Here is a 12,305-nt window from a genome sequence, read left to right on the forward strand (position 1 = left end):
TGCCAGCTAATCCTTAGCAGCCTCACAGTGGAACCACCTGTCCCCCCACCCCCTGACTCTCCTCTGGATTAAAAACAGAGAGAGAGAGGCCATAAGGAGGAGGACCTGGGGAAGGCAGGGAGCACTCTGTCACTGGAAGGCACTGGAGTCTGAGGTCCCGGCATAGCGTCCCAGGCCGCATGGGGAGAGTGGCCATCCTGATAGAGGCTGCAGTGGGGGAGGCTGGGTGGGCACAGACACTCACTTCTGTGCCCGTGGTCCCCCCACAGCAGAAAAGCAGCTGGTGTGCAGGGAGGCCAGAGGAAGCGCCCTGTGCCAGCCAGGGCATGAGTGGCCCCTCCTCTCCCTGGCCTTGGGCAAGTCACTTAACTTGCTGGGATTCATTTTCTTCTGCATAAAGAGACAATTGTCTGAACTTTACAAGGAGAAGAGGAGAAAGGGACAGGAGTGAGTTAAGTTTAAGAAGAGGCCTCCTTGCCCTGGCTGGGTGGTTTGGTTGGTTGGAGCATTGTCTTGTGAACCAAAAGGTTGTGGGTTCAATTCCCGGTCAGGATGCATGCCTAGGTTGTGGGTTAGATGCCCAGTCAGGGTGCGTACAGGAAGCAGCTGATAGTTGTTGGTCTCTCTCCCTCTGTGTTTCTCTCTCTCTCTCTCTCTCCGCCTCTCACTCTCTCCTTCCTTTCTATCTTTAAGTCAATGAAAACATGTTCTCAGCTGAGGATTAAGAAAAAAAAAGAAGAGGCCTCCTTGGAGACCCCTACTCTACGCCCCAGGGTTTAGCCCCACACCTACATCTCATGGTTCACTTGGCCCTTAGGACTCAGGGCGAGGGTGTTCTCGTTAGCGCTGGGGGGCGGCGCACACGAACCGTTCTTCCCTCTGGGAGTGCTGGTTCAGGGAGCAGAGCAAGAAGGGGGCTGAGCCTCCAGGGGCCTGGCAGGGGTGCGTGGGCCTAAAGGAGCGAGAGCAGAGGAGCATGACAAGGGGAGAGGCCCAGAGAGGTGGGGGCACATTGGGCTGTGCCCTGGTTTCTCAACAAGCACAAGTCCTGGGAGGAAAACAGCCAGGTGCCCGGGCATTTGTTCTGGTTTATTGGACAGGAACGAGCCTTCCAGACAGTGTGGAGGTGGACACCCTTGTGACCAGGATTTTAGGTCCTTGGGTTTCGGCCATAGGCACAGTCTTAAAGAGACAGGGGACGCAGGATACCCAGCCACGCCCTCTCTCCCACTCACAGGAGGTGCATGCAAACGTTCCCGCAGAAGGCCGAGCAGCACACGGTGTCTGGTTTCTGACACTGCAGGAAATACGAGCAGTGGTCGTGGCACAGGTCTATGCTGGGCCGCTTCTCACAGGCCTTGACACCTGAAGGGAGCGGGAGAAGGGTGGATGGGGGCGGGCCACACAGGACACTGCTCTCAGGTTTAAGTCTCCTCATGACCCCAGAACTCAGGCCCCACTCGTGACACTCCGGGACTTTTCCGGGACCTCACGTTTGACCCCTGACCCATTCTGGTGATTGGTTGTGTCTTCAACCCATTACGCCCATTGTCTACCAATAGAATTCAGTGCCTGGGATCCCTGCAGCCAGGACCCTCTCTCATCTCACTCCTGGCCTTGGTGAAGTCACCCCCATACAGCCTGCTCTGTGACTCTGACCTCAGTGAAGTCTGAGACGTGCTAAAATAAATTCTTTTTCCTGTAAACATCTTGCTGACCTGCCACAGGAGTGCATACACCAAAGAATCATCGTTTTGCCTTCCCATCTGATTCTCAGCTCTGTGCACCTGTCACCCGTGTGTGTACCGTATGTCGCTGGATTTGGGGAGTGGAGAATGGGAACATGTAGGCTGCCCTCCACCCCCACTGCTGGTCCCAGGGCTGATGAAGGGGCTGGAGGGCCATGGTTTGGGAGGGCCTGGAGTCTTCACAGTGCTGGGACTGGAGCAGGAGGTACTAGAAGGTTCCAGTTCCCAGGTCCTCCTTAGCTGGACATAGCCCCTCGTGCCATCTCCCCATGCCTGCCCCCCAGCCCATCACCTACTCTGCATCCTGTTCCAATGACGCGGCCCTCCCTGGGCCTGCAGCAGCAGCAGCACGCAGAGGAGCAGGGTGGGCAGCAGAGCCTGGGGCGCCATGACTCAGCCAGAGCAGTGAGCTCTGAGTCTGGCACCGGCTCTCCCGGAGGGCTGGCGTGAGGAGGGAAGGGAAGCAAGGGTGCCCTGGGCTCCTCCCTGCCTCCACTGGCCAGGCCAGGGCAGGGCAAGGAGCGCTGGCTCCCTCCCCTGTGCCTGCCACGTCCCACAGTCCCACGGCCTGTGCTGTGTGGGGCCTGGGCTTCTGCAGAGCCTGCCCTTCCCGTCACATAACCACCCCTCCTGTTGCAATGGAACTTTTGTCCTGAGAGCTGTCATCTATTCCTACTTTCTCACTGCAAGATAATTTACAGAAAAAAACAAAAGGAAAAACATTAAATGTGTAAAAATATATGGAAGCAAACTGACTTCCTCATCAGACGAATGGATAAAGCAGATGCAATGTAACAGAAATGGTGTATCGGAATGGTAGCGTGGGATACTGGGGGGCACAGGGAGGTCACTAAGAGAGCAGATCTCAAATGGTCTCACCCCACAGAAAAATAATAATGGTCTGATGTGATGGAGGTGTTGGATAACACTATGTCAGTTAGCATTGTGCAATATTTGTGTTTTTCAAATTAACATGTAGTATGCCTTAAACTTCCACAATGTTATATGTCAATTATCTTTTAATAAAGATGGGAACTCAATGTCTATATCATATACACTATATATTACAAATAACACATGTGTACTCTTCCAGCTTTATTAAGGCATAACTGAAGTCTATAAATATACCTTAATAAAGCTATAAATATATATGACACACTAATTTTCCAGATTTATTTATATGTTCATTGTAAGAAAAATAACAAAATATATTATATATTATATAATTAATTAGTAACCGATACAGCAGAGAGAGAGACACACTGCCAGAAGATATGGAAAGAAGGGGACATACAATAAGTATCTTAGAACTCAGAGGGAGGGTACACCTGGGTATACCAGATGGTTTGGTCGGTTACTATAGGCCAGACTCTGTGTTTAGGCACATCACCCCTTTTACAATGGACCCATGGGTGGGTGGAGTGGCCATGATGCCAGAGACGTGGGCTATGCATCAGCATGCACTCACAGGTGCTTTGAGACAAGTGAAATAAAACCTCACAGTGGCACGGACCAAGGTGGAGCCCTTGGGGTGACACCAGGGCTCAGGGAGTGAATCGGCCACCTGACACAAGGTCAGTCACCAGACCCCTTCCTCCCTGGAAAGGGAGCGACTCGCCCTGAGCGGGACGGATGCACGTTCTGGGAGCGTGATTTGACGTTTCTGTCTGCAGCGCCTCGGCCAAGACGACCATGTGTATGCAGTATCCGACGTGCTGATGTAGGGTTCCGTGAACTATCACTTCGTGCCAGTGGGCAACTTTTACATCAGAAGAGGTGCAATACCAGGTCCAAAATTACAAGGTCCCATCATACCACCCTGTACTGTATCACCCAGAATCTGTCGACCTGACACACTTGTGGGTTGGCCTGCTGAAGAAGCATGTAATGTGCACTTTGAAGGTGACCCCTGCAAACATGGAGCACGTACCTTCTGGTTGGCAAATACAACACTTTGAACCGAAGGCCATTGTACGCTGCAATGTCTCCAATAAACAGAACACACGAGTCCAGAACCGAGGAACTCTGAGTAGCCACAGTCTACATCCCCGCCAGGAATCTGTACACCCTACCCCTGCAATATTAGCTTCTGTGCATTAAAGAAAACACAACCCAATTACAAAACTGCAAGACTTGAATAGACTTTTCTCCAAAGAAGATATAGAAATAAATGGTCAGCCAGTACATGAAAGCAGTCTTAACAGTATTAGTTATTAGGGAAGTGAAAATCAAAACCATAGTTAGTGCCAACTGCTTTGTACCTGCATGCATGGCTGTAATCCATAAAAGGAAAATCATAAGTGTTGACAAAGGTGTGGAGGAATTGGAACCCTCATGCATCAGTGATTAAAATGTTAAGTCTCAACCACTGTGAAAAGAGTTTGCCGTTTCGTTTCCTCCAAAAGTCAAACGCATAAAATTACACATCAATTTCACTCATAGTTATATGCTCAAAAAAATGAAAATAAGTACTAAGAAAAATACTAGTACATGAATGTTTGTACTATGCTGCTCACAATCACCAAAGTGTGGAAACAACCCAAATGCCCATCAGCAGGTGAGTGGATAATCAAATCGTAACATATACACGCAATGAAATACTATTCAGATATAGAAATGAATGAAGTACTGATACTACAACATGAATGAACCTCAACAACTACGAAGATAACATTTCCACTTACCATTCTGGCAAAAACTCAGAAGCATGACAACACATTTTGTTACGGGAAGTGTGCTCCCGAGGTGCGGGAGCAGCACAACCTGGTGCAACCTTTGTGGGGTAGGATCTGGAAATTACGTATGAGTTTACCCTTTCAACCTACGATTACACCTTTATTTTATTTTTTTATAACCCTGAGAATGCTTCATTTGCTTCTCTCTTTTTTTGAAATTTTCTACTTTTTTTAAAGATTTTATTTATTTATTTGTAGAGAGGGAAAGAAGGGAGAAAGAGAGAGAGAAACATGAATGTGCGGTTGCTGGGGGTCGTGGCCTGCAACCCAGGCATGTGCCCTGACTGGGAATCGAACCTGCGATGCTTTGGTTTGCAGCCCGAGCTCAACTGATTACACTTTTAGAAATCAACCCTGATGTTCCACCTCAAACAATACAGAAAATGAACACGTGGTTGTTCACAGCAGCAAATTTGTAACAGAAAAAGCTTGAAAAGTGCATCAACGTGCACAGACGCAGCCCGACTGTGACTCGGGTGTGTGCACGTGCAGGCGTGGAATGCAGCCATAAGGACGGCAAAGTCAAGGTGGATTGTTAAATGAAAACAGCGAAGTACAAATGAATATATTTGTGCAAGAAAAAGAGGGAATTCAGGATTCAAGTGACGGATTATTTTACACAAAATTTCCGAAGAATTGATATGAAAAGGGAGGGGCTGCTACTCGGCACATTCTATGAGGTCGGTGTAAACCCGCTGCAAAACCAGGCAAGGAGGGTTGCAGGCCCAGTTCTCTCGTGAGTGTGGATGTGAAGTCCCTTAAAAACGGAAAACCAAGCCAAACCACATAAAAACGTTAATGCACAATGATCACATGAGATTACTGCAGAAATGCAAGAATGGTTTAGTGTTGGAACATCTGAAATGTAATTCAATACATTAACAGACCAAAGGAGGAAAAAATGCTATCTCGATATATGTAGAAATAATATCTCAACATATAGAAATAATTTCACACAAATTAGTGAAAATGTTCTCGTCGTGTCAGGAATGAAAGAGAGCTCTCTATACCGGATAAAAGATGTTCATGAGAAGCCAAAAGCAGACACGATCCTAAAAGAGGAAACTGAAGTTTTCATTTTAAATCTGGCGCCAGACAGAACAGACACTATTCCCACAACTCTGCAATAACGGATAGGGGTCCTGGCCTGCACACTGAGAAGTTAAAATAGCACAAAGTTTGAAGAGGAAGAGTACAAGTTATCATTGGCCGATGCTGATCGACTACACAGAACGCTGAAAAGCGTGCACCAAACAATTACTATAAACAATGGCAGAGTTTAGCAAGGATGCTAGTTATGGGTACAGAAATCCCTTCTCTAAGTGCCCGGCAGTAGAGGAATGGATAAGGAAGTGGTACCCATATACAGTGGAATATTGCTCAGCCAAAACAAGAATGAAATCTTGCCATCTGCAACATCGAGGATGGACCTCGACAAGAGTGTTGTGCTGAGTACAATAAGTCAGACAGAGAAAGACAGGTGCTGTATGATTTCACTTATATCTGGAATCCAAGAAACCAGATAATCAAACAAAGAGAACAGAAGCAGTCTCATGGGTACCGAGAACATTTTGATGGTTGCCAGATGGGAAGGGGTGGGGGTAAAAAAGGTCAAGGGAACGGACTAAGAAGGACAAATGGGTAGTTGCAGAACAGTCATGGGGATGTAAAGTACAGCATAAGGGAATATAGTCAGTAATATTGCAATAATTATGTATGGTTCCCAGTGGGTACTGGATTTATCAGAGTGATCACTTCATAAGTTATATAAATGTTCAACCACTGGTTGCACACCTGAAACTAATAAAATATTACATTATCAAAAGGATTGGAAATTATCAAAAGTCATTTCTCTACATCAGCAACAACTGAAAAGACATAACTGAAGGTTTACAATAGTATTTGCGATAGCATTCGAAAATTCAGGCTTCTAGGAATAAAAACAACAGAGACAGGGAAGACATGAAAATTTCACGCAAGAACATGAACAACACCTAGAAGGACGAGAGACATCGCAAGGTCAAACTCAGGGGCATGAAAAGGGCGTAGATTTGAAAACACTACCTGGCCTGGGGTGGGCGTGTTTGGGAGGTGCTGGGATTCCCGCCAAGCTGCCCCCAGCTGTAATACACTGTGGAAAGCCAGTCACAGCGCCTCCTCTTCTCCTTCCTCCCCCCCTCCTCCCCTAAGCTGTGCCTGCTCAAACCCGGCAGTCCTCAGCCCGGACTTACCACCCGCCCTGCCAGCCAGCCACATGAAGCCTGTGCCGCTTCTCCAGCTCCTGCTGTCCATTCTCCTAGCACCACAGCTGGTGCCTGGGAGCCCCAAGCAACATCTTATAAGTAGGTGCCGTGCCCAGGGGCCCAGGGGAGGAAAGGAGCCTCTGTAGAGATGGAAGGATCTGAGGGCTGACTCCTGGGCATGTCTCATGAGAAAATACAGGTTTCTGTTCAAGAGTCCAGATTTTATTGCCAGTGAGATCTAGGTTTGAATCCCTGCTCTGTTGCTTACTGAGTGATCTCGGGCAAAGTGTCTCTGGGCCTCAGATTTTCTCTCTGCCGTGGATACCACGGTGCTGGGATAGCTGGGAGGAGCAAGTGAGATTAGGCATGCAGTCATAGAGCGCTCTTATGGGATCATGGTACACACTTGGTGAGTATTAACTTCTGTCAATGTTATCAGCCTCATTACCCAGCTTGTTCTCGCTGCCCTGGTTCCTTCATGGATGCTTGGGCCCGCTCTTCAAGCATTCAAGCAGAGAGGACAATTAAGTTGGTGGAACTCAGGCTGGAATCTACATAAGTCTTAGGCTTGGCAGACGTTTTGGAAGAAAGGAAAGTCTTGCATTTTATTTCACATTTAAAACATGCCGCGCTACCCGCACAGTTACCAGTGATTAGCCACATTGGGAAGGTGCGATCCATCTCAGCAGCCTCTGTGGCCCAGCTCCACCTAACAAGAATGCTGGGCACAGGGATGTTGACCTTGGACTCAACCAAATGGGAAGTGAACTGTTATTCATCATGCCTGCACACGTCTGTGGGGAGAACATTTCAGAATTGGGGTGGGGGGCTTAGGGCAGGGGTGTATGTGGTACCTCACGTGCCGAGGTAGGCAAAGACCTGCTTTAGGGGTATCGGGAAGGCATGCGGGTTTGTAAGAGTGAAGCAGGCTGAGCCAGCTGCAAGAGAATGGGGGTGTCTAGGACAGCAGTCACTGGAGGATTGAGGACTAACATCTGGGCAGAGGCACAAAGAGGCTTTCTGAGAGACTGGTAAGGGCTGTGCGATTGGGACCAGATACAGAACTCGAGAGGGTCAACCTTTTGGAGACTCCTGGCTCAGGGACTCCTTCCCCATGCTGTTCCACCGAACCCCAAAGCCCCCAAAGTGAGAACTAGCTCCAGTTTCTTGCTCTCGTCCTGCAAGGAGCTGTAGGGTGGCGGGGACGCCCAGGGTGAGTCTGGACGCTGGTCTCTGCCAGACTGTCAACAGCTCGGGCCTGGGTTCCTCTGACCTCATCTCTGGTGCCATTGGCTGCTAGAATTATAGCCTCAACTTTATTCATTTATTCTTTTGAGGTCACCTTTGATTTCCCACAGACCGCCCCCCCCCCCCGACTTCTAATTGCAACAAGGGCTTATAGCATGTCCCACGTAGGACATTTGTTCACAAGGTACAAAATTCAAGGCCTGGCTGGACTTGATAAAGTGATTAATGGGGCATGTCCTTAATGCCTTAGAATTCTGGAACACCGAGACATGGGCCGAGGCCTGAGGCGGGATCTTCTGGAGGAAGTGGTCTTGGCTTTGACCTGAGTGCTGGAGGGTGGGGGCAACGGGAGGTCGGCATGAAAACGAGTATTCTTCTCCAACAGCAGAAAGTGGGGGCATCCCGGTGCTCTGGCCTCCTGGCCAGTGTAACTCTGGAAAGAAGGAGAAGCTGACCTTTGCCCCCAGAAGCTGAGCCCACTCTGAAATGCCCACCCTTCTCCCCTTGAAAGAAGTTGCCCCCAGAACTCATTTGTGATTTGGGTTCTAGCGTTCTGATGCCAGTGCTTTTAGTGCGCTGTGCGGTCTTCATCCTTTCCCAGAGCCTTCCTTCTGCTCACCCTTCCTAGGCACAAATAAAGCACGTTGACCCCGGGATAAACTATGCTGTTACGAGAGGCTTTACAGCTCACTTGAGACTATGTAAGGAGTCAGTGCAGATGGGTCTTTTTTTTTCTTTTAAATATTGTATTGTTTATGCTATTACAGTTGTCCCAATGTTCCCCTCTTTTCCCATCCACCCAGCCCGTCCCCCACCCGTTCTCACAGTCAGCCCCACACCAACGGTTCACTGCCTACCCCTTTCTCGCTCACCGTGCACGCCAGTCATCCCCTTGAACTGGACCCACCTGGGTCTATGGGGCCTTGGCACCTGATCTGCAAGGACAGTGAATAACCAATGGCTGTAGGGTTCTGATGAACGGTGTCACTGATCCAGTACCCAAGCTCTGGATGTCTCCCCTGCTTAGAACTCTGTGGAAGGCAGCCGCTAAGGACAAAATCGTACTCCGAGTCCCTGGGGCCACACGAGGGAGACCGGGGTGGCTGTTTTCCAGGCAGTTCCTTGGGCTTTTGGAGTTCTGACTGTCACTCCGGGCTGTCATTCAGGCACTTCTCTTTCCTGTTCTGTATTCCAGAGTATATTTTGGAACCTCCGCCCTGCAGAGTGGCCCCTGGAAACTGTACTATGTTCTGTACAGAGCAGGAAGATTGCCCAACAGGACTTCAGTGCTGTTCTGCCTTCTGTGGGATAATCTGTACGGTAAACACACAGGACACCCGTAAAAAGTAAGGGGCTTCTCAGGCCCAGCCCTGCCCCTGGCGCTGCTGGTGGGGGCTCCACGGGAGGGTGTCTCACCAGCTGTTACAATGGATCTCTTTCTCCTTCTCTTCACCAAGAAAATCTCCATAAATGTCATGATTAAGAGCCTTCTTGAGCTCCTGCCCTACAGAATCCTTCTCTCCTTGTCATCACATCTGTGAATCTCTGAATCTGCCCCTCAGAATGCCCTCACCAAGCCCTGCATCTGCAGACCCTGCCCTGACCCAGGACCCCCCTTTACCCTGGGGCCTGGGGCGCTATATCTGGGGCTGCGAGTGTCACCAAAATCCAAAAGCAAAACTGTTCTGTTTCTGCTTTTCCCTCTCCCACCAAATGCCACTGTTTGGCCCCTAGTGCTCCTGGGCTCTGGAGGTCCTCCGGCCCAAAGGAAGCTTTGGTTAACCACCAGGGGCGTGAACCACAGTCTGCTGAATGGAGAGCCCTCCCGGAGCCGAGAAAGGGCAATAGAGTGCTGATGAGACATCTAGTCTCTAACCCAGTCTTGCAACTGTCTTTCTAGGATCTTGGGTAAGACAGTGCCCTGTGTTCGCCTTTCCTTTTCTCATGCATCAAATGAGGACTCTTTGTTCCAAGCTTGCAAGATTGTAAGTCCCAGATGAGGTCTCAACAGGCCCACAAGGCAGGAGACTCAACCAGCAAGCTTCTAAAACGTCTTGTTCTGTGATGTGCTCCTTGCTCTGAGCACAATACCCTACATGTGAGGCAAGGGACAGAGAGATCAAACAAACAAACAAACAAGCAAGCAAACAAACAAAAATGTACAGAACGATGAAGTATGGGCCCAGAGCCAAATACCTGGACTCAAATCCTAACTCTACCACTTTTTAGCTTGAGTGACCTCAGACAAGTTAATTTGCTTCTCTCTGGGCATCAACTTTCTCCTCTTTAATACTAGAACAATAATAATGAGATTACAATAGATCATCCATGCAAGCTCTACATAATAATTGCTCGGTAAATATTAGCAATTAGGCAACCATTTCTCTCTCAAGAGACTGCCCCTTGCAACGAAACCCCACCTCTTCCAAGGCTCCACATCGGAGGCAGGAGCCTAAGTGTGACTCCTCGTTGTCACCGGGTTCCTTGAGGTTCCGCTTTCTCCGTGGCAGGGCAGCTTAGTTTCCTGGTCTAGTTCTAAAGATGGAAGTCATGGGAAATAAAAAAAGTATATCTCTAAGGATAACATTGCACCAGAAAATATCTGAGACTACTTTTCTTCTACAGACAGAAGCACAGACAGTCGGTGAAGAAGAAGACTAACAAAATGAAGTGTGTGTCCAATGGCGTTTTGTAAGTAGCGGGGTCTGGCCTGGAATTCCTGGTGTGTTTTCTCCATTTCCCTCCTCCAACCTCTCTACAGGCTACCCTTAGAGCCCCATAAGGTCAGCACAGCCTCTGTCATCCAGATTGTATCCCTCCTCGGTTAGCCTTCTCCTGGGGCTGTGTTCTCACTCCCTGGGGCAGGATGCGGTCCAGGATGAGTTGTGCCACACAGGGCAGGCAGAATCGTGGCCCGGGGGGACACGGGGCACTCGGATCTGAGCCCGTGCCAGGGAACAGGCGCTACCAGCCTCGGGGTTGACATTGCCCTGAGCGGGAAGTCAGGCTGAGCTCTTCACACTCTGTGTGGCCTTGGTCGCTTCACGCTCCATCTTCGATCCCACGATCCCATCAGCTCCCTCCTGTCAATGACTAAGAGGACACAGTGCCAAGGTTTTGTGAGAATACACAAGGCCATGTGCACTGGAAGAAACTGGTCATTGCAAAGATTCTACAAAGGTTAGAAGCTGCCAGCAACTCCTTCTTTCTGGGTTCCATGTTTTTCCTCTTTAAAAAAGTGAGGATCATCTTTATTACTTTACCTATGTCCTGAGGACATTGAAGCTCTCTGCAACTCCGCCACTACAGAAAGGTACTACTCGTAAATTGATGGATGTTGTTTCAGACTTTATGGAGGGGGAAATGAAGAGCTTAGAGTCATTCAAGAATCTTCTGGAAGTCACCAGCGTTTCCAAGTGAGGACAGTGGTCCTTTTGCTTAAACTGCCCTGTTATCAACACTGCACGAGAGAGTTCAATAAATGATAGCACGTGGAGGCCAGTGGAGGAGTGGAAGTGCAGGAGCACACTTTCACCCTTGCTGGGGCCCTGGTGAGTCAGCCGTGCTCACCTCCTCTGCGCCTCGTGCATAATTAATTGCTCAGGCCACACACTGGCCATCAACATTGTTCCATGATCCAGGGCCCATGCAGCATGAAGATGCTGAGCTCATGGTGGAATCCAGGTGTGATCTCCAGGTGAAAGGAGGACCAGGCTGCTGCTACTATGTAGGATATTTTTATTACAGTTTCAGATTTACGTGGTTGTGGGTCTAGAAGCCTTAGTAAGCTTCATCTCAATGCATTGCCCAAAGAGGCAGGACTTCACCTTGGCCGGGCAGCAAATCATTGCCATACACTTGGGTGTGTCTTCTATGGAACCAGCACCCCTATCCCGTTACCTCAGGTAGGATCACCCAGGACCGTACCCTAATGCATCGCATTAACTGCCACATCTGTTAGGCCCACGTGTCAGATTGTTTGCTCTCCCTGTTCCTGCAGACTGTCCTCTGCAGAACGGTTCCCCTCAGCTGACCGTGACCGCTCCAGAGACCCTGGTGTTGCTAGGAAGGTCAGGTGAGGAAGGAGATGGCAGTGCCAGCGAGGGCCTGAGAAAAATGTTGATCTTGATCCCAGAAAGTGCAACACTGAGCCTCCTGTGGTGACCTGGTGTAGACAGAGGACAGACAGCCAAGCCAACCTTGTCACAGTCTTCCATGTACCTGGGCTCTGATGGGTGTCATCAACTTTTTTTTTTATTGTGAGCACTTTAGCCATGACATGCTCCACCTCATTTGGTCCTCACAGCAGCCATAATGCCCAGTTTACAGAC

The 12,305-nt window shown here is 49.2% G+C and overlaps 2 protein-coding genes across 2 annotated transcripts; one reads left to right on the forward strand and one right to left on the reverse strand.

Annotated features, from left to right (window-relative positions):
* Positions 1 to 1,053: 1,053 nt before the first annotated feature.
* On the reverse strand, positions 1,054 to 2,220 carry WFDC10B (WAP four-disulfide core domain 10B). Its single transcript, XM_028523668.2, has 2 exons — positions 2,045 to 2,220; positions 1,054 to 1,365 (listed from the first exon to the last, which is right to left on the reverse strand). Exons 1-2 carry the CDS (start codon positions 2,136 to 2,138, stop codon positions 1,232 to 1,234), a joined length of 228 nt encoding a protein of 75 aa, XP_028379469.1. The 5' UTR covers positions 2,139 to 2,220; the 3' UTR covers positions 1,054 to 1,231.
* Positions 2,221 to 6,664: 4,444 nt separating this feature from the next.
* WFDC13 (WAP four-disulfide core domain 13) lies at positions 6,665 to 9,461 on the forward strand. The gene is made up of 3 exons (XM_036009884.1): positions 6,665 to 6,825; positions 9,170 to 9,320; positions 9,432 to 9,461. Exons 1-3 carry the CDS (start codon positions 6,738 to 6,740, stop codon positions 9,442 to 9,444), a joined length of 252 nt encoding a protein of 83 aa, XP_035865777.1. The 5' UTR covers positions 6,665 to 6,737; the 3' UTR covers positions 9,445 to 9,461.
* The last annotated feature ends 2,844 nt before the right edge of the window (positions 9,462 to 12,305 follow it).

This window comes from Phyllostomus discolor, chromosome 9 (genome assembly GCF_004126475.2).
Source record: "Phyllostomus discolor isolate MPI-MPIP mPhyDis1 chromosome 9, mPhyDis1.pri.v3, whole genome shotgun sequence".
NCBI classification, from domain to species: domain Eukaryota; kingdom Metazoa; phylum Chordata; class Mammalia; order Chiroptera; family Phyllostomidae; genus Phyllostomus; species Phyllostomus discolor.